The sequence below is a fragment of the Stegodyphus dumicola genome, chromosome 2 (genome assembly GCF_044657685.1).
Source record: "Stegodyphus dumicola isolate Sdum_Otavi_A_Nest chromosome 2, ASM4465768v1".
Taxonomy (NCBI): Eukaryota; Metazoa; Arthropoda; class Arachnida; order Araneae; family Eresidae; genus Stegodyphus; species Stegodyphus dumicola.
In genome coordinates, this window is record NC_140769.1 from 48,326,453 (window position 1) to 48,353,090 (window position 26,638).

The following is a 26,638-nucleotide window of genomic DNA, read 5'->3' on the forward strand; positions in this document are numbered from 1 at the left end:
CTAAATTCGAAGTGATAGAACCATATGCAAATTGTCACACTCTCACATTTCGCTTATGACACTCTAATGTCGCTGGCACTTATATAATGCTTCAACAAATCTTAATTTAAATTTTCGAACTGAAACTTAAACTAAAAGGCAAACAAAATTATAAGAGGAACCGGAATTGATTTATTCTGCGTCAGGCTTTTATACTAGTAATTTAATTTTAGTCCAAAGGGTCAATTTGTCCAAAAGTGCTATTAATTTCGTTGTGGCATTTTGCGTTGATTCATTATAAACGGCGAATCACTTTTTAAGTTGTTGCCACCAACTATTAGAGCCCTGTATAATATTTAAAGAAATTAAATAATGAAGAATCTGCATAAATGTATGTATGCTTCTCGCATTGTGATAAAACAACGCTACCTAGAGCCATCAAATTTTTAGTAAGTACGACGCCACCCGAATATAGTACACATCTGGCAGCCCGAATTTGGAATTTGTTTTATTATCTATTTCATATTTTGTAAAGCATTTATGAGTTTCTGATTAAGAAACTAAACGATTTCAAAGCGAGCAATGGCAGCACTGTACGAGAAAAAAAAATATCTCCAGCCCGCGAGACTGTGTTTCGGAAATTCTAAAGATATGCTCTTTTGAATACTTTGTGGTATTGCTTTTGAATTGAATTTTATGGTTTAAGTGCGAAGAACATAATATTTAATAAATAAATGTAACACACAAAAGATTCGGCCCTTTGGGCGTAATATAAAATCTGAAAGCTTTCAGGTTTTTTTTGTTTTGTTTTGTTTTTATTGCTTATAAAATTAAACAATACTTTACGAAAGTAGAAATTCAGTTTATAAAAACAGTGACATTATGACACTTCATTAACTATCACAAGAACCGGATGCTTCTTTTTTAATATAAAAAGTGCTAATTTAACTGGTCAAGAACAGGTAAGTTTTTTTGCGCCAATCTATAAGAATTTTTTTTTCCAGAAATCAGAAGTGTTCAACCTGCCATGAGTATATCTGGTACTTAATGACTTTTAACCTCTTACAAAGCCATCAACATCAAAATATAAGTAGACTATACTCATACTCGTATATATACATAGAACTTAAAAACAGAAATGACAAAATTTTGCGTTCGATATTATTGGTGAGTATATTTCATTGAGTAGCGATAAAAACAGGGTTAGAAAAAGCTGCTGTGGGTGCCATGATTAGGTTAAAAAACAACATTAAAATTTTGCTTTCGTTTCATATTGATATTAAAATGAGAGACAGGAATTTTCATTAGCACTCCCAAGTTTAATTAAAATTTTTAATTGCAGGGATGTGCTATAAACAAGCTCTTTCAAAATGTAACTGATTACATGGCTGACATCACACACTGGCTTTGTTATGCAATGTGCTTTCTTGACGTTGATTTATTAGTTTGATTTTGTTTTTTACTTCCTTAATTGGTTACGGTCCAGTCTCGAAATTATTTTCAATCCCTTTCTACAGATCCAATTTTCTGTAAAATTTTCACGGTTCCATATTCATGACTGCAATTTAATATCGCATTGAGAGTTTTTCAAAACTGGATATACATTTAAAAAAAATAGTGATGAAGTTTTCTCGCATATCCTTCCTTTCTTAAAAATCAAAACCATCATTGCAGAATTTGTCCTTCCGACAATAAATAAACTTAAAAAATCAACTTCTAAATGATTTCTTAACCGGAATCTACAGCTTTGTTACAGAATTCCGACAATATTTTGGAACTCATTTCACTTTTCTAATAACTGTGCTGTTGTTACAATGTCAAATGTTTAAATGAAATATAAATCCCTCATTGTTAGCATACTTAGCATTTTAAGTGATGGTAAGAACAGATTTGTAAATAAAATAAATTTTCCACGAACTGAATTTAATCTCATGCTATCGGTAAATCAACAGGGTGGCGCATAGAAGATAAAAGTATTTTATTTCCAGCTGTGGCAACATATTGCTTTTAAATAGCCAATTTTTTAAATTAAAATTCAAAGATAAATATCTTATATTTTTCGGAAAGGCAACACTCTCGCGCGCTGGAAATAAATATGTTTCATTTCGAACAGTGTAGTCACTGCTCGCTTTCATATCGTTGCGTTTGCTAATATAAATTCATCAGAATGTGTAATAAATAATGAAACATACTCGAAATTCAAAATTCAGGGAAGCAGGTGCACATGCTCGACTGGAGGATAATGTTATTCAAAATTTGCTGGCTTTAGGTACCACCTTTTTTTGCAATGCTAGGAACATACATATATGCAGATTCTTCGCTGTTTAATTTCTTTAAAAATAATACAGGGGGATAATATTTGACGGGAACAATTCGAAAAGTGATACGCTATTTATAGTGAACCAGCCAAAAATCCCGTTTCGAAACTAATAACCCCTTTTGGGCTAATAATTTGAAAAGCGTAATTGATTTTAGGAACGGTTAATTAGAAAAATCCCACAGTTAATATTTAATAAATTTTGATAAGGATGAGAGAATTTAAAAAAAATATTTTCTTACACATCTTGTTAAAATTTCACCCAGGAACATTTTGATGGCTTTTACGTGTGCCGATATTGGCGTCTTAATTAGCTGATGAATATTTTAAAAAGAAGCATCTAAATTTGATCTTCAGAATCCTCTTCATAATCTCATACTTATATTTTAAATATTTTACGCACAAAACATTTAATTCGAAGCAAATGTAGTGCATTGCATTCTAACTTATATATTCCTATAATATTAAAGACCGAAATTAATTCATTTTCTACAGTCATTTTTCATAAGCACGTTTTAAATTATTACTTTTTATTTTTAAATTTCTATAGCTGCTTCATTATATGTTTAATTTTTTATTTTGTTGATTTTTGTCAACGACACAGCACATCTCTTTTTATTTGCTGGATTATGCATACATTTGAATATGTTAAAAAAAGTCCTATTCATGAAAATGCTAAAAAAGTATGCTAATTTGCTAATACTTAATAAAAATAAAGAAATAAAAAGGACGGCAAATCTGAACGCTTCAGATTAAAATATAATGCATCAAAGAAGAGCCTACCATTAAAAATTTCAAAACATTAAAAAACAAACTCAAAAATTTGAAGAATACGAAATATCATAAAATTTTTTAAAAAATGATTTTACACCAATTGGCTCAAAATTGCCATTAAAAACGTTGTTTATTAATTACAACAAGTTTCAAATATTCATAAAAAGGGGAGAATCTAAAGGGAAGTATATTTTAATTTATCTAAACTAGACTTCCTTCAAAGTGTTAAAGGGAAAACGTTCTTAATAGAACTGAAATTTTGATTTTTTACAGTATCACGAATTCGTACAATGTAAAAAATTTAGTACTTTACACAAAACAGTTAATAATGTTGTTTAATATTGTTGCGTTTTTCTCTTCTGACACCAGTTGTTACGTTATTTTCTTCCTTCACGTTCGTACGGGGTTCGTAGATTTAGAATGAATAACGACGGCAATTGATGAAGTATCGAAACATATTTTATTTACCAATATTGATCAGATAGCTCCAAAATCACTTTTACAGTTGTCGAACAGTTATAAACAGGCTCTCTAGACGAGACACCAACTCGATAATAACTAACTCTCAATGCCAATGCCAATGATTTGAAAATTTCGGAGTGCCTATGGTTCAAAACCATTTACCTCCACATCAGAATTACTAAAAGTGAGCAGAAATAGGAAAAATTTGGCATAAGTGATTTACTTGATGCTCAATAGAGGGCGCCACAGGCTCGAGAAAGTTTAAGGATAGAGATGAGAAAATAAAAACTTAAGAATCATAATACTTTTTTATGAGTTTTTAGGTTTTTATAATTTTTTTTTTTTTTTGTATTTTATATTTTATACTTTTTTGGTTTTTATAATTTTTTATACACAATACAAACACTAAAGCAAAAAGCGGATAGGAAAGAGTTTACGATTAATAGGCTCATTGGCATGTGGCTTGTGTAGGATAGTGCAAATAATAAAAAGGGAAAGCGATGAAAATATTCATAGGCAGATTTTAAAATCTGCGGGAGATGTGATTCTATGCGAACAGATTGATAACTTTGCTAGAAGATCTTGATTGCAGGTATTGATGGTGATAAAGCAATTATATGGCAGCTCGCTGAAGAGACGTCCTTCCTTCATGGCGCGGGGGCTGGAACTGAGGTTGAGACTGACTGACTGACTGATAACTTATAGCCAGAATACCACTGAGATCAGTAGTTTATCTGGCTCAATCAAATTTATGCCGGATGGGCACAATAACATAGAACTATCTTCACATAATGTCCGCAGTAAGGAGGAGAAAGACGGATAAAGAATAGGAAGACCAGCAACGCAAGAGCTCACTAGCAAGTAACCGGCCCGGTAAAGGCGTGACTAAGTGGGAGTCATAAAATGAGTGTAGAATGTGAAGTACAATAAATGAGTAAGATACAAAATTAAGAATGCTAATAAACACATTGGGTACATTATTTACAGGTGGGCACTAGGTGGGAAAGTTCGGGTCCCTGATAAGGTGGGCCGCAAGTGGGCGCAGTTTGGCGTCCTCATTCAATATTTCGTAGGTAAAGATATCAAAATTTCTCATATGGTCACAGTTCAGAGCTTTCGTGAAGAATTTCCTGTTGATCTTATTCAGGTGCTCTTCTAGAGTGTCCAGTTTTAAGTCACAGTGCAGTGTAGCATTGCTCACAAAAAGTGAGCATGGGTGATAAGCCTTAAGACTTTGTTTTGCATGATTTGAAGTCTTTTTATATCGTACTTGGTAGCCGTGCACCAGGCCGGCGACGCATAAGTCATCAATGGCCTAATTGCCGTCATATAAACTAGCCTCTTCTTCCTGAGGTCTAAGCTAGAATAATTACCCAATATAGGGATGAGACTATTTACAACAGTGAAAATTTTTCTTCTGACCTCTGTTATATGATCTCCCCATTTTAATCTTTCATTTAGCATTACTCCTAAATATTTCACCTTACTAACTCTAGGAATCTCTTCAGAGAATAAGAAGAGCTTGCTATTAATATTCAACTGTGTATTTTTCCTCCTTTTCAATAATAATTGCGACTTGCTGGCATTAATAGCAATTCTCCAAGTCGTACACCACTTTTCTACCACTGGTAGAAGATCCTGTAATTTTTTGATTGCATGGTGTGCGTTTGCGGACTTTACGGCTAATGCCGTATCGTCCGCATAGCACCCAAGAAAGTAATTTCTGCCAATGTGAGCCCTAGGGAAGTCATGAACATAAAATAAATACAGGACGGGCCCTAAAATGGACCCCTGTGGGACGCCTGCATTCATGGTGCGTAAACTGGAGATGTCCTTTCCAATAGCCACAGTGAATTTCCTATTAGTGATGAAAGACATAATTAGCTGAATCAGCTCTCTATCCATAGGGAGATTTATAAGTTTATAAATAAGCCCCTCATGCCAGACGCGGTCGCCACGTCTAGCATGAGTAAGGCGACATTTTGTTTCTTGTGAAGCTATGAGGTTGAGAGGGCGTGTCTAGCCCTTTTGGATGGTGGGTAGATGTCGAACTCTCGGCCAATCACGGCTCTCGGTCTCTTCTGTGAGCTGCGAATAGCAGGATCGTATGCTGGCATCTGTTGAAGTGCTCGATTATCAATCTGTTCAATTTTAAGGAATAAATTTTGACTATGTTTTTTGATAAGGTAATCAACAGGTTTAATGTTAAGGTCCGAATGAATCACATCTGTACGGACGTACCAGGCTGCGTTTAGGGCCATACGTAAAGTTTTACTTTGAAAAGATTGAAGTTTTTTCACATGAGGTTTTGCAGCAGTACCCCAGATTGTACATGAATACATAAAGACAGGTCTTATAATTGATGTATAGAGAAGAATTTTGTTTTTAATTGACAGATGGCTCTTTCGAGCTAAAAATGGGTAAAGTTGGGCTCTAGCACCTTTCGCTTTGTTGAGAACATTTTCAATGTGAAGGCGCCAGAGTAATTTTGAATCAAGTACAACTCCTAGGTACTTGTAAGAATTTGACCAGGGAACATAGTCATCAAAGAATTTAATATTAATGGAAGGGTACGGGAGGGGGCTACGTTTGAAGATCATAGCAGCACATTTAGCAACATTGATTTTTATTTTCCAAGTGATGAGCCAGTGCTCAAGGCTAGAGAGATATCTCTGAATGATTTGGACCAAGTTTTCAAGGTGTTTGTGTTGGGCTAGGATGGCCGTATCATCTGCATAAAGTGCAAGAGTGATACTAGGTGATTTTGGTATGTCATTTATGAAAATGTTGAACAAAATTGGGCCTAAAAGTGACCCTTGGAGTCGCCGCTTAGTATAGGACGGGGTGCCGAAATGAAAGAATTAACTCGTACAGAAAAAGATCTATTAGTGAGGTACGAATTAATTATATGAATTAAATGGGCCGAAACGTCAAGTCGTATGAGCTTGGTAATGATTCCTATATGCCAAGTCCTATCAAATGCTTTGGCTATGTCAAGAAATAAAGCACCAGTAAGCATTTTGTTACGAAACCCTTCGTGAATGAACTCCACTGTCCTCAGCAACTGGTGCGTAGTGCAGTGTTTTGCTCGAAATCCAAATTGTTCATCAATCAGAACGTTGTGATTTCGGAGAAAATCATTCAGGCGTTTAAGTAACACAAATTCGTATACCTTTGATAACGATGATAGGAGGCTGATAGGTCTATAATTTTGAGGGTTTGAAAGGCTTTGGCCGGGTTTTGGAATAGGCACAATAAGTGCTTGTTTCCAGCTTTGAGGAAAATAGCAATGCTGAATCATAAAATTTATAAGCATTACTAAGAAAAATAGATAACTGGTGGGTAAATTTTTAATCATACGATTAGAAATAGAGTCCATACCAGGGGCCTTTTTTGGGTTTGAGCTTGGTAATGTATTCACTTACCTCGCTCATGGATGAATATTGTATTTCTCTCGCGAAAGGCGAGGAGAGGAAACGTTCAACATCTTGTGGGAAAGAACTTGCGTTGTTCGCAAAAATTCCTTCATTATGTGGTGTAAATTGAGTTTGAAGAGAATCCGCAATTAATTCGGATTTCTCAGCGTCTGTGTGAGCCACCGCTGCGTCCGTAGCTAAGGACGGAATGTTAGATTTGTGTTTGCGTAGGCGGGATAATGCGCGCCAAAGACTGTTATCATTGGTCGTTAGGGACTGAATGTAATTCGTGTATTGTGATTGGAAGAACTGGTCACATGATGCCTTGATCTCATTTTGGAGAGTACGGAGTTAAATTTTTAATCCAGGATTTCTATTTCTTTGCCAAAGTCTCCGTACTTTATTCTTTTCTTTAATTTTGAGTTTAATTTCTTGTGGTAATTTACGAAAATTGGGTCTAAGGGTGGGTTTTGATACTTCCTTATAAGTATCTGTTAAAATGGTCGTTAATTGATCAACTGCCGAGTCTATATCATGGCTGGATTTAATTTCAAGGGAGGGCAAATTTTTACTTTTAAGTTTGAAACAAAAATTGTCCCAGTTTGTAGAGACGAGTGCCGGAGAATTTTGATTAAAAATAGTACAGTTAAGGTCTATGATCACGGGGTTGTGATCTGAAGATAAACAGTTTTCAACAATCACGTGATATCCAAAAGGGATGTTTCGAAAGAGTGCTAAATCAATGAATGAAGGGGCACTCCGTGAACCATATCTAGTGGGGGAATCCGGCGCAATAATTTTAATTTGGGCGCACTGAGCCCATTTTAGAAGGCCACGACCAGCAGGGTTTGATCTGTAACAACGCCAATGCTGATGGTGACAATTTAAATCACCAGCTATGATTAGATTGTTGGATAACGTGAGCAATTTGTTAAAATCAACCACAGGTAAATTTCCACCTGGTGGAAGATAGGCAGAGATCATTACAAGGGAGGGCGAATTTTGAATGAAAATTTCAATGATTGTTGCCTCGAGTTTACTCATACTCGGAGTGTCAATTCTTTTGTGTGGTATTGAATTTTTAATATAGACACAAGTGCCACCATGATAAACATCACGAGTACTAGAAGCTTGTCTGTCATTTTTATATAATGCATAATTTGCAAGCTTGGGAGCTCTCCCTGGCTGGAGTTTGGTCTCTTGGACAAAAATAATATCAAAATCTTTCTCTTCCACATAGTCTCTAAACTCATGGAATTTGGATAGGATGTCATTAGCATTCCAGGTGCATAGTTTCAAGTTTTTCAATCCTTTCAAAGTATTGAATTTTACTGTCTGGGGATATCAGAGAATTGGAGAGTAATATAACTCTCAAAGATGTAGTATGCCGCGTCAGCACCAGATGGAGCCACTCTGAGCTGCGGTAAGGCGTTTTTGAATGCCAAAAGAAGTCTGCTCTGGTCAATACCAGGCTGGTTTGAAATTTGAATAATTGCCAAAAGGATTTCGGTGCAATTTAGCGTCGAATTAGCTCCTAAGGGGACCGATAAATTTGGAATAATTTGGGGTGCAGTCTGTTGCATACCCGTAAGGGCTGCGGAGAATGAAACTCCAAGGCGAATATTATTTGCACTGGGTGTGGGTGCAGCCGACAGTGTTGGAAATTCTATGTTGTTTTTGAGATTAATATTGTTTGCGTTGGTTTTTTCAGTGGTCAGGCTGGGTTTGGTGCTCGGTTTCGGGTTTTGTCTATTTCTTGAACCAGGAAATCTTGGGCAGGAGCGCCAGTTAGCGGCATGGTTCCCGGAGCAGTTGGCACACTTGTTTGGCTCTTCAAACGGTTTCGGGCAGTCTTTGGCTTGATGTGGACCAGCACATTTTACACAGCGTCTTGGGAGCGTGCACACCTCGGACGAGTGAAAGAACTCTTGACAGCGCCAGCACTGTGAAGGGCCTTTCTGGCCTTTGAAGTGCTCCATAGCAACTTCGGTTCCCAGTAGTTCGGTGATATTGTAGATTTCAGCTGCTTTTAGACTATTGTATATCTGTAGATAGAACAGGGGCATCGGCATCTTAGTTTTCCATCTTTTTAGCTGTGAGATTTTATGGATTTTGAAACCGAGAACTTCCACCGCAGTCTGCACAACACTGAGTGGTGTGTTTGTGGGTAATCCCCTAATAACTATTTTAAGTGGTCTGTCAGATTTAAGAGTGTGGGATTTAAATTCTATATTATTGTTTGTTAAAAATCTAACGACAGTCCGGTAATCTGTTTCATTTAAAGTGTTGAGTTTGAGAAAGTCTATGTCCTGTTTTGATTGGACTGTCGGTGCGTGACGTTTAAGTTGGTTTAAAAGAAAGTACCAATCAGCACGAGGCTTGATAAAAATTGGTGGAGGTGCCTGTACTTTTGGTTTTTGGGTGTCTGCCGGCTGCTAAGTAGTATGTTCTGTATTATCAGTATTTGTCTGAATAGCATTGAAAGAGTTTGTAGTATTAATGTTAGAATTAATTTCAGTAGAGATATTTTTGGTTTGAGATTTTTTAGCGATTAGGTGTTTGGGTGGTATAACAAACCCTTCAGCATCAGTAGGGCGAGTACGTTTTTTATTGTCAGACTTTGGAGTTTCAGGTGTGATTTTAGGGTTTTCAGTAGGGATGTTTTTATTAGAATTTTGATTGATGGGTTCCGAAATATTAGGTTTTGAGGATTTAGATTGACATTCTTTAAAGAATTCGTCTTCGGTGGCAGGGAGGGTAAATAAGTTAACTCCTAGGTTAGTACAAAGAGTGTGGAGTGAAAATAAAATTCTCTCACCCTCATCCGTCATCTGTTTGATCATCATTTCCTTTGCTGGATTATCAGAGCGTTGGAGTCTTTGAATATCGAAAAGCAAGTCCGTGTGCCGATTTTTCAGAGCATATATTTGGATGGCACTTTTTGATAATTCCATCGCTGAAGGTGAAGCAGGTGGAGGAGCGGTAGTATCCATGTCCGTATTTATCCGTAGTTGAGGAGAGGCAGCAGTAGAAATATTAGCTGGCGGCGCCGTATTAGTGTTATCATCGTGCAGGAGCTCACAGCTCTTGCGTCCATCACTTTCTTCGTCCATGACGAGAATCCAATCAACTAACTCTCCGCATACCAGCACGGTTTATATAGCTTTTGACTGGTGTTCGAGAACATTCTGGGCTAAACCGGTAAGAATTCGTTCCAGAAGGTTCGCCATCCGTCCAAGGCATATCGCCAATTTTGTCAACAAATGTTGCCAAATGTGGCAACCCGGCCTTGCATTGCCATTTTATGGCAAACCTAAAACTGCTTTGCGGGAAAGCTATCTCACCGCGCCTGTTTACATTTCGTAACAATATTTTACACACTTGTTTCTTCTATGAAAAGGTGCTAATTCTTAATTCTTATAATAGAGTGAGATTTTAGTTAATTAATAATAAATTTCCTTTTATTGTAAGTTAATGTTATTCTTTTTTGTACTGGAATCAAATTATGTAAAAACAGGATAAACAACAATTATTAATTATCATTGCTTTTAAAAAATGCTTTATGCTGAAAGATGAAAATTGTACAAAATGCTAACTGCGTGTTATTATATGGTAGTAAGCTTTCGATTCTCTAATGAATAGAATAATGGTATAAATTACATAAAATAACTACCAAATGAACCAGTGTTCTGTTTAACGTTCGATCTTTGAGTTCAATACCCAATAATCTGTCTCAAATAGTTTTTTTTATGCGTCAATATCGATGTTAAGTCGTCGAGCGCATGGAAAAAACTAAGCCTTTTGACTGCTAATATTGTTTTTGATTGCTTTCATTTTCGAAAATGTTCCTTGCAAATGTTGACCATTTGCGTATGCGTTTACAATGGTTTAAAATCGAAATGATAATTTATTTTTATTCTCTTACTTACATATGCATATTTTAAAGATAATATTTTTTATATTTCTAATATTGTTTGTAATTTCAACGGGTTACAAGATTACAATAATTTTATTAGGTCCAGTCATTCATGTTTTTAGGTTCAGTCATACCTCAGTCACTTTGAGGTTCGATCAATATTTACTTTTAAAACAAAATGTATTTTTCATGTTCTTTTTTCAAGTGTTCCTGTTTACTAAATAAGAAAGCATGTGGTTATTCGTTTGCAATACCGTCAGCTGCAGCTACACATGCACGCCATACACATTTCTATCTCTTCGCCTTTCTGAATCATATTAACCAAGATGTAACTGCTTACACTAGGAATAATAACCAAAGTCACAGGTTTGGTTTGGTTTATTTAATTATGGCAAAGCACACTAGGGCTATCTGCCTAAGGAGAGAACTAAAGTCACAATAAATTTTAAATAAAGTAAATAATAAGAAGTAATCAACTCAGCCTTCAAACTTGTCGCATATTATCTTAAAACTAACATCAAGACAGTTTGCAGAATGCAAATAAAAAAATTCGATCAAAATAATAAGGCTAATAACATGTTACGGATTGTATTTTTAGAATATTAAGATTCACAGTTTTCAATGTAATTATTTTTTCCTAAAATAAAAGTTTTAAAACTTAAAATTTCATTTTAAAATGCTTTACAAATTGTTGCCATCCATAACTTCGGAACAAAGAATGGTTAAATTAAGAATTTTTATATTTTCCATAAAGGTATGTTTGTTAATTTTGATTATATAAGAAATCCTGTTCACACAGTCTGATTCCAGTTACAGATATATTATGTAACAAAAAATATTTTTTACACTGTTATTCGTTATCTCTGAGGCCAGATAAAAAATTAGGTTCTGTAACTTTTATTAAAAATAAAGCAACCGCATCTGACTGGTGTTTAATTCATTTCTTAATTCGAAACATAGGTGTATGCATCGTTGCTGAACATATATTTAGGAATGCGATCTTTTTTTAAATAGCCTGTATGACAAAAATTGCATTGTTTGGTATTTCCTAATTAGGTAGTGCTCAAAGAAAGAAAATCGGAAAAAAAAGGAACGAAATCATGTGCAGTTTGTCACTAATAGAAAGGAAAAAAATTCAATTTGCATTTTTTACATAAAACTACTAAAAAATATGAGCGTCGATGAAGGACCCTAAGAGAAAAGTAATATTTAAAAACGAAGGATTAATTAATGAACTTGCTCGGATTTAGAGAAAGTGAATAAATTTTTAAAAAATCAGTTTGGAAAAAAAGGCAGCAAAAGCAATTTATAATGTTTTTCCTCAGGGGGAGGAAAGGAAATGTTTTCCCTACAAATCCGTATGTAGAAACTTTTGGTAATAATTAAAACTAGGGATATATTACTAATGTACACATAATCAAAGAAACATGGTAGTTAATTTATTATATTCTTAGTTTTCAAATTATTGTACGATTTGCTTACTTCCAAATTTATCCTATAGAAACCAAGGCAAAAATTTGGAGCATAATTTTAGATATTAAAATACGGTACACAACAGTTAGAATCATAGCATATTCAAATTTAAATAAATTTACATTAATAGTTTTTATGACTCTACAAAGTGAAAATTAAATATTAATACAATGACGCTTAGGATAAAACAATACTGTACATATTTCATAAAAGTTTAATAATTTAAAAAAATATGCTAATTTCATTCTTCTGTGAATAAAAAATACAATGAACTGACTGACTGGCGATATTACGTCACACAGCTCTGGTGAAAGAGAAAGGTGCGGAATTAGTAACTAGTCGGACGTTGTATTGCGAGTTAGAGTAATGTTCGATCTCTTGATAAGCAAGATTCATGTTCCACCGCATTTTATTGTGACCAGATATACTGGGTGGTCAAAAACACCTGAAATTATTTTACTGTAACTTTAATAACAGGTAGAGTTGTAGGATTCCTCACTCTTTTTGTCTAAGATGAACAACGAGGAAACTAGTGAATTGTGTAACGACTTATCGCTGAGTTCAAACAACTAAAGCGTAGACTCGAAAAGGGTTAAATTACCCTTAATTTTACTCAAAATAAGAATAAAAGTTGGCCCCTTCTCGGGCTTACAGGAAGCCTTTACTCGGGCTTTAACCCAGAAGAAGAAATAAGAAACTAAACTATAACTAAGTAAGAGACTTAGTCGAAGCTAAACACAAGTATGTAACGTAGTTGGCCCTTAATTTAAACTAGCCGGCGAATATCAAAAGGTACGTTATATACGGCCAAGCGTAATAAATAGTGACTTAGCCCGAACCGAAATGTTCGTGGTAAATGAAAAGAGTATAAAACACCCTTGGCGATCCATCAGATCTGATAGGTAAATTCTATCTTTAACTTTTGGGTACATTAAAGCTCTGTGGACCTGTTCTGGTAGAGTTTGAAATCAAGAGGATTAGGAGCAAGAACAATAATAACCATGCAGCACAGTAGGATTTTCGAAAACCAGTCTATCAAAAGTTTACAGTGAAGATAAAAGTGAGATTACAGTGATTTTGATAAAACCATCGTTGCCCGAGTAAACTGCTGTGGCGTTTAGCATGTAGATAAAAAAGCTCCTCACTGATTAGCCTGGATGTTAATAGCGGAAAGACTGTGCACGCTAAAAATAACTGCATGAGACGGGTGATTCACTATTCCATATTTCCTTTAAATTTCCAGTTCAATGTTTCATTTAAATTAAAGGAAATATTTGGCACAATTTATCCAAAAGGGATCCTAGCGAAATTAGTCGTTCAAATGATTAACTAGAGCTATCCGAGTTTTGAAGTTATCCGTCTAAAAAAACAACCATCACAAACTCTTAGTATTTTAACAACAGTACACACTTAAATATACGGTCTTCCTTTTTTTCCTATGAGATCACAACCACCTTCCAGGTATGGTAGTCATCATGTTTTGATATAATTAAAGGTCTCATTTTTCACGGCATAGATAAATAACAGTAATAGATCCGACTCTGCAAAGGAACAGCTATTTTTATCTTGTGTGTTCCTAATGAGATCAGTATTTTGAAATTACCTTGCAACTTGCAGGCCGTAGAGGGCTGTGTACCAAAGCATACGCTGTATGTTTTAACCCAAGATAGGAGTTAATCAAATCAAGAATTGCATCTAGAGAAGCTTTACTTGAAACTGATCCAAGATCGCAGCTTCTTCAAATAACAGTAGTTTGAGGAGGGAACTGACGGGAGGTATTAGATGCGCAGCTACCTCCTTGTTCTGGGTAGCTCTTATTTATAGTATCACAGGAACTAACTGAGAGCTACATTGTATTACAGGTAATTTAGGGTTATTTGTTGAGGTCGATAGTTTAGATAAGTAAGAATTTTCAAGATCAAAATGGCAACCAGTGACGACGTTACACGGTCTTCAAATTTCGTAAAGTTACTAACATTGAAGTAAAAGCAGTTTTTACACACACAACCTAATACATTATTAAAAGAACTTTCTTTGAATACTTTCTTATATATATATATATATGTGTGTGTGTGTGTGTGTGTGTGTGTGTGTGTAAGATAAAATTCTATTTTTAAGTTACAATAACCTGCTTCACAGACGATATAGTGGTTAGGGAAACCAACTGCGATACCACAGGGCCCAAGGTCGAATCCCGGAGAAGGCAGGGTTGTACTTTTACACCCCCTCCTAGGAAGCCAAGATGGTTCACCTGTTAGGTACCTTCATAACAGTGACCACCGCTTCTGGCCTTAGTGGCCAACTAGGCCCGCCATTGAGTTAAAAAAATGTTATAATACCCCTTTTAATTTTGCGTATTTTCCCTTTTTACCTTAAATTTAATAAAATAAAATGATTTAATCTAATAAATCATTTTGAACTACATCAAAGGTAATCCTTTTCATATGATTCTTATATAACGCTCATCACACATGTATGTGCATAGCGGCAAAAATGAAGCTAAAACCTTTTATCTTGATGTTAATGATAAAATTTTCGAATCAAAACCATTACCAACCATCTTATCTAGCATGATATCTAGCTAGATATTCTTAATATAGCATGCGATTATAACGAACCCATTGTTAACATAAAAGACATACGCTTGCAGTTGTAGAATCAGTGGATGCGCCCGTCTTTGTGCTTCTGTATTTTTTTATTGCGTTTCATTCAATGAAATACGAGTATCCTTTAATCAACATGACCTGCGAAAGACTCATGATGCCTTCACTTTCTGAGCATCTTCGAAGTTATAATTCATAAATAAGACTTGCAAAATACTGACACTTCTGTTTTATCAACCAAACAAAATTCATTTTAAATACATGCAGACTCCCCATTCACTACAAATTCTACATAAATCAGGATTTACAAAAGTATATTAATTAAGCATTGCACATGCATTAATGAAACAGACAGAAACAGAAATAAAAAGTGGTCTAGATTTAAAAAACAGAAATAAATTCATTTGCCAGGTCGCACCTAAGTTTTTAAATTGTTCGCCAGGCACAATCTAGAGACGCTAAAAGTAGAACAGGAGAAAATTAAATGTTCCACATCTTGAGGTACGTTTTTTCCAAACACTCACGCAGTTTACTTGATCAATATAATATCTATCCCATACATATATATAGGTTTAAAACACTATTTATTTTAAGTTCAAGACGAAGTACAATTTTGAGAATAAAAGATTTATTCGAATGCTTGAAGTAGAAGAGAGAAATATCCTTTGTTTATGCACAATTCAGAGAGAACATTTGCTTAATCATCATTCTTTCATTATATTTTGGTTGTTTCAATTCAAGTATGTGATGCTTTGTTACAAAGTTGCTGCATTGTTCTCCAGGCAATTGTACTTGGACGAAGTCCAAAATTTCAAGGGGTAAATTCCATCCATGACGGAGCATTTTGTATAGGGTAGGTTCCAGATAAATAAATCTGTCATTCGCAAAACGCTCCAACCGTAAGAATCTGAAACGTATATGTTAGTTAAGTGTCACACGATCTTTGAGATATATCGTCTAAAAGTTTTAATAACATTTCTAATCGTTACTATTCTAACGTTTTAATATTGTTTTAATCTGAAACGTATACGTTATTTAAGTATCACACGGACTTTAAGACATAGCATCTAAAATTTTTAATAACGTTAGTCCACACATACATTTTATCCGTAGCAATAAATGCCTTCTTTCATGCTTAGTTAACGCACGAAATGTAATAGTATAAATATATGAAAAAATGATTAAAATCAGTTAAAATTAAAATAAAATACATTTGACTTAATACCCAGAGCTATTAGGTATTTATGTGAGCAGAAAACATAAAAAATAAGCAAAGCTTTCACCGGAATTCGAATTCATTGCTAACCGGACGTGCTTCCAACTGTATCACGGAAGCACGTGGTAAGAAGATGGAAAATTCGTTATATTCTTTCCTGCTTAAAGGGCAAGTCAGTGATCAAATATCGCCCACAATATATAAGATTAAGCGCCACTTGGATAGTCTTAGATCTTTTTAGAGCAGACAAAATGATAAATCTTAGATACCCCTTGCCGGGTTTCGAGCTGTGGACCTTCCGACTCCTAGGCGTACGTATGCAGCTCCAGGTCATGTATTGCTGATGTCAACAGAGTGGCCAATATTTTTGTAATAAAAGCACAGTCGCTGGTCTTTCACTTCGTGGATAGTTGTCCATCTTATGTTTTTCAATAATACACCAATTAATGATCGTTTACTATCTGTCATATATGTTAGCTGATGGACAGATACAAAACTACACTTGCGATATATACTGTTATTTTTGGTAAAAGGTTCTGAAACAATACTTTCTTAGTTAATGGCAATACAGAGAATACTATGTTAGGTCCCGTACGTGCGACTTTTTCTGGCAACTTCCTTGGTTGATGCCTTCTACTAGGTGTAAGTGTTACTAATAAAACTTGCCTAGTAAAAAAGGGTAACTTTATGCATTTTAAGTCTATTTGAGCTGCCACAGCATGCTACATTTTATGGAATTGCATTATTTAAAAAAAATTTTTTTGCTAACTTTTGGATCACTACCACTTTAAAACAAAGTGCAGTTTACACTACTTCTGAAATTACTCCAAACATAGTGCTTAGGGGAACCGACTACGAAGGTCAGGAGTTCGAGTCCCGGAGAAGGCATGGTTGTAACTGTCCGTCCCTTCATATTAGGTGAAGGTTTGCGCCTATTAGGTGCCTCCACAATAAAATGGCTAATGTCTAAAAAAAACAGACAAAACGGAGCTCGCCTTTCGGGAGCAACAACAACAACAAGAACAAAAATATATTTATTAGATAATTTTAACATATATACTTCTTTTTTGGATGTACAGTTTATTTTTTTTAATACAGATTTAAAATTCTCAAGTTTTAAGGACAGTCTTCATAGTTACTTCAACCTTTCTAAAACAATTATTAAACTGAGATAACAACGCAGATTTTCTACTGTGTTTTCCCGAAGTTTAGTCGCATCACGATTTTTGACGATGCTAATGCTATAATTCCTATCTCTAAAATAAGTCCCAGTTAAAATCGTCCGTTAGACTAAGTTAAGAACTTTCATAATTCAGCGCATCGTGCAGTGTAACGGACATTCGCTTACAATATACGATGTCTAATACATTCGTGTGAAATACAGAAATGTTTTTCGATTTCTGTGCTGCAGGTGCATCATTCTTAACAGTTTTTTATTGCCACTACTGTCTGCAAAATGCTCAGTTAACACTTGATTTAATAAAAGTTTTAGAGGAAATAATATTTTGATCCCTAAAGAATATGAACATAAAAAGTAGCTGTTCTACTAAGTACAACAAAGCAATCGCTGAGGACTCCCTGAAAAAGAATTTTACAGCTTTCTACAAAGAGAAGTTAGGTCTGCGAATTGTCGTCCTAAAATATCTAGCATAGTACGACAATTTCAGTTAATAAATGAACGAGAAAAATGCCAAGAAGCACATGTGTGGATCATAGCGGTAATCAGTATTTGTTGAGTGGAATTCATCACCAGTGAATGGATATCTAACAAAATAGCAAAAGTTCTGAATGCTTGGAAAGTTAATTCTCAAACATTTGCCTTTATAGTGGAACGCCTAGTTAGATATACTCCCAGAAGTCAAATCATAACAATACTGAATCGATGACATCTTCAGCGATGTAAACTGTTTCTAACGAAATCAACACTACTTACGAAGCATCAAGGTGCTGAAATTATTAAATATAAAATTGTATCCATGACTTTAGTTGTCGGCATAAAATTTTCTAAAGCCCATTTCTCTAATATCATTGCTACTGATGAAACTTCAGTGCTAATCGTTCAAAGTTCTTAACGAAAATTAATCAGAGTGTTGCCTTGTCAGTTTGTGTTCCATTTGTTTTGAAACACACTAGTTACCTGTACTTTAGTCATTCAGACAGAAGGAAAGTTCCGCCTTTAATTATCACTAAGGGAAGAATGAGCTTAATTCAGTCATTCATATTCTTGAAACCGAAAACGCTTAGCGTCCATAAGCAACTACACTCGTGCAAAATTAACAGTATTTGCAAATTATGCCAATTTTTACGAAAAGTATTGAATCAAAGGTAAAAATTATGCCACCAAACAATTACGCAAATATTTTTGAGTCGAATACGTAAGCGTACATGTGCGTGTCTGCGGAGCTGTGACTGTGAAAGGGATAAAAGCGCACGAGGAGTTTTTTGGCGATTTAAGAGCTCGTACGCATTTTCGACATTGGCCGTTTTTCTCGCAAGTTTTAAAAGGTGTCAGGTAAAATTAGTAGCCACGAAAGTATGGATGACGGAATGAGATGGAAAAGTGTCGGTAAATTGAAGGCAGGGAAATCACAAGCGCAGGTGCCTACAACGCTTAATGTGACACCCACTGTCGTTTGCTTTTCGTGGTGACAATTTCAGGACGCTGGTTAAATAACCACACTTCAGTGAAGCACCGTGCGTTTTGCAGATAAGTCGGGACTTAGCGCGGACACTGAATCACAGTGTATTTGTATCTGAAGAGAGCCTGGAACATGATACCATCCCTTTCTCGTCAGCGAAAAGGATCATTCTGCAGGTGGAGGTCTCATGGTTTGGGCAGACATTATGTTGGACGGCCGCGCACCATTCATGTGTTTGAAAAAGGCTGCATGATTAATGAGTTATAGAAGAGGTCTAGAGCCCTATTTTCGACTTTTCAAGGGAGAAGTTCGTCCTGGGTTCTGTTAATGGAGGAAAACGATCATCGACATAGGGCTCAAATGAAGGATTATTACCTGGGAAGTGACGATATGCGCTGCATGGATTGGCCAGTCAGATCTTCTGGCCTCAATCCTATACAGCATGTCTAGGATTCTCTTTGCGGGGTAATTTAATCTTGCCGTCCCTCTTCGAGAACTGTTCCGGAGTTGAAAACTGCTTTGCTTCAGGAGTGGGATCGACAGCCACAGGGTCTCCTCAACTACCTCCTGTCCAGTATGTCGTCACGTTGCGCAATCTGTCTGGCTCTTTCTGTGTTATACATGTGTATTCAGACCAAATTTCATTAAAGTCTGTCCATTAGGTTTTCAGAAATTCAACATAATGTGCAATTTCTCTCAATTTTACACACCAGTGTACAAGAAATTTATAAGAAACTGGGTCGAATAAATGCTACCATTTTAATTTGCGAGACATCCAAAGAAATCAGTAGGTCGGGGATTTAGCCAATGCTCAACATACTAAATAGATAAAGAAATTCCTCATAGAAAGAAGACTATATCAAATAATAATTCCCTCAGAAATGAGTGCCTCTTTCTACACTCTTTATGTCTCAATAAACAAGCCATCCGCCATTTTTGCAGATGGAAATCGATGACTACATTGAACACAGAATGAAAAGAAATCGCCTGTGTGTTAGTTTTACGAAGCCTAAGCTACAAGTGATTGTGGCTTCAGTGAAAAATTCATGGGATAAAATAATTGACAACTGTGTTTTTAATATACTATGAGTAAGCTATAGAGGAAAGATGTACTCATTCAAAGACAGTAGTGTTATTAAATATGACAGATTAGTGCCAGTGATTTAACAGAAAATGGAATAGGAATAAATTCAGGCGGGAATTCGAGGTTTGGGGCTTTATGAGGATAATTGAGAAGAACTTCATATGGCTATATTTGAATAAATGTAGATTGCTGTAAGCAGGTAAATATAAATTGCTGTTCATGATACCATAAGATAACGCCTAAGAATGAGCCCCATTGAGTCTTTTGGAGTAAAAACTAATCAAAGCCCAGGTCTTATTTTTTCTAAAGAAAAGGTATATATTTATTTACCAATTTTACGAGTCACCCTACGAATATTAACGAAAGTTCTCGATTCAAGAAATTTTATCGTCGGTGCGTGAGCTTCATTAAATCCAGAGTCAACGGGATACATACCAGGTAATTAAAAGTAAATACATATAATTTGCATTTTATGCAAAAGCTTTCGCAGGTATTTAAGGCACCTGTTTTAGATAAACAAGGAATGAAAATATTTATGTATTCTAAAGCAATAACGCTAAAATAGATGCGGGTTTTCTTTCAAATATTAATTGTTTTATATTAGTCAGCGTAAACCTTGCATTTTTATTTTAGCGAAGCTTTGCATTTTAATGCTGCTTTCAGATATGACAAACTTAAAATTTTATAGTTTAGTCAATTATCTTGTTAATTATTTTCTGAGATACATATTTTTTAATTTAAACTATTGAGCAAACATGAGCTTTCCAAATTAAATACGCAACTCTTTGAAACGTTAGGACAAATTAGCTGATATAGATCCATATTAAGTGAGAAAGCCAAAATACAGCGGTTTTAAGCTTAAGAGTTTTGTTTCTCTACATACAGATTATCACAAAAAGACTTTAATATATTTACTGGCCTATGACTGTTTTTAGATAACACATTCAAAGAATATTATGAACAGGCTAAGATTTTAAATTACGCAAATAATTATTTTATACCAAAGCTTTTGATATTTCTGTGGATCATAATTCAACGATAAAGTTTTCAATCTCCAAATATCAAGATTTATGATTGTCTTAGCAATATGCAATATAATTTTTAACAGTTAATGTAGGCATATATCCAAAAGGATCGTGTATTATTCTAGTGCAAATCTTCAAATTCCTAAGTCTTGTGAGTTTCAATGTTTGTCATCAGGATATCGGATATAGAAACTGATAATTATATATATGAGTAACAATTGTGAATAATGTAGTATTTTCAAATATTTTGCTTCGTTATTAAATCTATATGAACGATGATTTTACACGATCTAAATCGTCACATCACTGCTAAAAATATCTTTAAGATTGACTTTCTAATCTTAGAAATTATATATATATCTTAGATATTCTACGAAATTAAAACTTATCATGATAGGATGTAAAAATTTAATCGCCTTTTTATCAATATATCTTGAAATATGCATTCAGAAATATGAATATATTTTCTTACCTATCCAGTATACTCCGTCCGTGTTCAGCTCTGTGGCACCAGGCTCAGATGTATTACTAATTGGAGGATTGTCATCCATTGTTAACGTTCCAAACCTCATGTTTCTGAAAATGAATATATTTTTTTTTTAATTTAGAAGCAAATTGCACATAGGAATCTAGATTTTGTTTAGCTGTAAAACTTTACATTTTTAAGTGGCAAAATTAAGTCTCACATTGACAGGAAACTAAACTTTTAACATGTTTTGGAGATAAATCTTTGAGATATACTAATTTACCTGTAGATTTCGCGAACGGCATTAAGAAAATACAGCTCTAATTTTTCGGTTATTTAAAGTTCCAGGAAACTTGAAATCATAGAAACGAAATTTGGTTTTCGTCAAATTAAACTTACAACATTTCTTTGGAGTTCTCTTTTTCTGCACATCTATTATTGAATTACAGACGTAAAAATGTTTGTAGAAGAATAACATTTTGCACGCTAATAAACTATACTAAATCGATTATTTTATTAAATTATTCTAGCATTTTATTTAATTTTTGATATTATTAAAATACCTGTCGTACACACTAATAATACCTTTTGCGGGTTATTAAATTATACACATTTTTTGATGAATTTCGTTTAAACTTATTTCCCTAAATTTCATTGCAGATATATTTTTCATTCAATTAGTTCAGTTTTCACTTCGCGGCAAAGAAAAAATACATAAAAATCTCAAAAAGTTTCTTCATTAAAAATTGTAAAATGTAGAAAAACATAAAACAGCAAATGCAGTAATAAACAGTATATAAAAAAGAACTTGTTTGGTTAGAATTTCTACGCTAAAACAAGCAATTCAGCCAAAGGGCAAGAAGTTGTTTGGAGTACAAAACTAAAGATTAACTTTTGGTCCCACTGGGCAAAAGACACTGAAGTTGGTGCAGCAACTTACTTAATTCACTACTCTACTGAAAAATTAAAATGTAAACAAATGGCGGCTTTATTAAGCATAGCGATACTTTTAAACCGTTCATAATTCTACAACTATAGCACGCACATTGACTAAAGGCATAAATAAAAGCAACATAATTCAGTCACTTGTAAATCAAAAAAGTCACAATTTACACTATGTAAGAATATAAAACAGAGCGCATCGAGCCGGGTAACTGGGTGAGTAGATATATATGTTTGGTGCAGCCGATTGCAATAAAAAACGGAAATGCACAACTGGATGTTTTAGCAAGGCTATACACAAAATTTCAACATTCTAAGGCTACTCATTTTTGAGTTACGCCAGATACATACGTATAGATACCACGTATAGATACATACGTATAGATGTCACGAAACAAATTTTCTCAGAATCCATTTTACAATCCGTCTTGAAGGGGGGAACTCATTATTCTGTCCGTGTGTACAGATGTCATGGAAAAACTTCGTTTGGATGGATTCGAGAGGGATTGAAATGGATATTTTCGTTGAAATATGTTACCGGGAACATTTCGCGATTACAATACTTTCTTTATATGGAACAATAATGTAAAAATCAAGAACCTGTACTTAGAGCTGGACATTTGTACTTTTAAACCAAATTTTAAGTTTCGTTTTTTTTTACTTCCTTGTGCGAAGTCAACAAATTATTGTAATCGCGAAAAATTTGGAGTATCATAATTCAACGAAAACATTCATTTTGAGTGCTCTCGAGTCCATTTAGACGATTCTTTTGCATGACATATATACGTGTGACAGAATAAAGGACTATTTTTTTCCTAAATAGTTTGTAAAATGGATTTAAAATGTATTTAATGTGAATGTTTTAGTGACGCCTATACGTACGTACGTACGTACCTATTTGCGTCACTAAAACATCATTTCCCATTTTTGTTGCAATCAGCTGCACCAAACGTATATTTGTACCCACCCACTTACCCGATTTGATGCGCTCCGCTTTTTATTCGTATATGTTGGCTTTTCTCTTATATGCTGGTAAGTTGTGCTGGTTTTTACTCTTATATGCTGGTAAGTTGTGCATTTTTTGCTTTAAAAGTGATTGAATTATGTTGTTCTTATATCCCGGTTAAGGATTTATGCGTTTATTCAATGTGCATGCTATAGTTGTAGAATTATCAACAGTTCAAAATTATCGCTAAGCTTAACAATGCCGCCATTTGCTGACATTTGAATTTTTTAGAAAAGCAGTGAATTAATTGTTGACATTTGAATTTTTTAGAAAAGCAGTGAATTAATTCAGTTGGGGTACAAACTTCAGCATCCTTTTGCCCAGTAAAGACAGAAAGTAAACCTTACGTTTCGTTCACCGAAAACTTAATATTCTTGCCCATTAGCCGAATTGATTATTTTTTCTTAGAAATTCCAATTTTAATTGCATAAGTTTTTTTTCCATACTGTTTTTAACTGCAATTGGTATTTTAGGTTTTCCTGTATTTTACAATTTTTAAAGATGTTAGGAGTTTTTATGTATTTTTGCCCTGCCGCAAAGTCAGAAATGAATTAATTGAATGTGAAATTATCTCTAATGAAATTCGAGGAAATAAACGAAATGAGTAAAAAATGTGTATAATTCAATACATGGTACAAGGAAGTCACGTGGTGTCTAAATGGGATTTTTATGTTTTGCTGCTTTGATTAACTTATTCAGTATTTAAAAGAAATGTGTAGCCTCTGTTTTAAATAAAATACACTGATGTGCAAAAATTAAGGACGAGACGGTTTTTTCAATATAGCTTTGTACAAAAGCTTTCCAAATCAACACATTTAATACCGTAGGATCCCCAATACGTATGGACATGAGTAATATAAGCAACACTTACTAAAAGAGAAATCAGAGGGATAAAAAGAAGCTTTATTGAAAAATAGCATGGAGCGCAATGCGACTGAAGGCCGAAACATCCCTGTGATGGGTGTCCAGCAAGAAACATCCGGTCTTTAATAGGGGATATGATATCCCCTGACTGCTAGGCAAGTTTCACAGCGTCTGCCCATGCTGCGAATGAGGGTGTCAATGAGTTGTTGAGGCATTGCTGCCCATTCGTCTTGCAGCGCCAATCGAAGCTCCGGAATCGTTACTGGTGGTAAGGTATGAGCTGCCAAGCGTCTGCCTAGAAAATCCCATACATGCTCGATGGGATTGAGATCCGGAGATCGTGCCGGCCAATCCATACGTTCAATATCCTCACTCTCTAAGAGCTGTTCTGCAGCTACTGTGCGATGACATGGTGCATTGTCGTCCATGAAAAGGAACTGCGGACCCATAGCGCCTCTAAAAAGACGCACATATGGAAGAAGAATCTCTTTACAATAACGGGTCCCGTTGACTGAACCTGCGTCGAAGATGTGAAGGTCTGTACGACTACCAAGCATGATGCCTCCCCAAACGAGAACACCGCCACCTCCATACCTGTCCCTTTGAATGATGTTCGAGGGATGATTGCGGCTTCCCCGCTCTCTCCAGATGAGTATGCGATGAGAATCGCTACTCAGACTGAATCTGCTCTCATCTCTAAAGAGTACTCGCCCCATTCATTGTCTCTCCAATTCCGGTGATCCCGGCACCACAGTGAACGCCTTCTCCGATGGGCAGGCGTTAGAGGTACACACCGTACAGGGCGTCGTGCAAACAGACTACCACCGTGCGGTCTTCTGGCCACGGTAAATCGCGATATCGGTCGTCCAGTCGCCTGTATCGTGTGTCTAGCGATTTCTCCCGCTGTCTGCCGCCTGTTTCTTCTGGCCTGTAAGGCAATATACCGGTCATCTGCGGGTGTGGTTCCTCGTGGACGACCACTACTAAACCCCCGGATAGCTGTTCCTGTAGTTTGAAATTGTCTCCAAAGTCGTGAAACGATGCTGTTAGCAATTCTGAACTCTGCAGCCACACTTGTCATACTGCGGCCTTCCTCCAACTTCCCAATGATTCGACCTCGGGTAAAAGCATCCAGATGTCGTCTAACAGATTGATTATTCGCCATTCGGCGTGCAATCTCTTTGCCAGAAATACTGATCTTACACCGACAACATGCTTTATACTACTCAGACACTCCCCCATTACATCTATCTGCATATCTGCGCATATGCTACCGTACATCACCTTACTTAATCTCCTGATTGGTCTTTCTGTCCGCTCTGCCTCTTCGTTCAGCTGATATGCTAATTTTTCGACTTCGTCCTTAATTTTTGCACACCAGTGTATATATATCTTTTAGTCGCCAGCTTGGGAAGGTACACGAAATTTCTCTTTGAAATTTAATTAAAAAATTCAGCGATTTTGAAATGGTGTGCTGCCACAGCTCGAATCAGAATACTTTTATCTTTCAAGTGCAAGTGAGCTGCCATTTCACGAGATGTAATTTATTTGATCTATCTGTTACTTAACAAACTAAGCGATTTTAAAGCAATAGATGAAAACCTTAATAGTATTTAAAATTTTTTTAAATTAGGTTTATCATAGATTTAAATAGTATCTGCTTCAGTGAAATACAAATTTTTTAATTTATGACATATACCTGTATATGATTAATAAGTTGCATGATCATTTGTATTCTTTTCGTAATTTATTAAAGGATTTTCGAAGTTATGTGGCACATAACTGACGCATGAAAACTTTAAAGACCTTGTGCATTTGTGTTCTTCGGAGTGTTACATTACACTGAAGACTTAAGATGCAATTTTTCTGTCTAGCTTTTTTGTCTTGTCTTGCTAATAATTTGTACAAAAATATTTCAGTATTTATAGTGTTCATTCTTCAGAATTCAGTGTATTCAGTTTACGATATTATACTTTCTTGCTCTTCTTTAGATGTTTGTTGAGAAAGGTACGCTACGTTTCATTGCACAGCTAGAGCGAACGATTTTGTATCATCGATTCTTCAATGGAATAAAGAATATAAAATTGCTATTTGAGCTAATATCAGGTCTACCGATATAAACTAAAATATAAAATAACATACCAGAAGTAACATGAAAAAAAAAACTGAGAAGACCTGAATGGAAGAAATAAGGTGATCCATATTTAAATTTTTGTTTTTGAATACTAAATAACTAGAAGTTCTGCACTGAAAAATAAAATGCTTCCAGATATTTTCTTAATTCCAGTACTTTTCAGAGCATATTGAAAATGTATTAAAGAGATTTTACAATGAATCTGAAATCTAGAAATGCTGGACTAGAACGACCGATTAAATTAATCAACAAAAGCAATACATTTCGTTCGTCACTGAAATCATTAAGCAATTTTCTAGCTGGACTCATTAAAATCATTATA

General features: G+C 35.1%; 1 protein-coding gene across 2 annotated transcripts in view; it reads right to left on the minus strand.

Annotated features, from left to right (window-relative positions):
• The window catches only part of LOC118182863 (agrin-like), a 1,858,472-nt gene that overhangs the window by 26,919 nt on the left and 1,804,915 nt on the right, over nt 1-26,638 (minus strand). For both annotated transcript variants that reach the window (XM_085810649.1, XM_085810648.1), the window contains one exon: nt 21,377-21,480. In XM_085810649.1, coding sequence (XP_085666775.1) covers nt 21,377-21,480 — 104 coding nt within the window. The remainder of the gene's footprint in view (nt 1-21,376; nt 21,481-26,638) is intronic.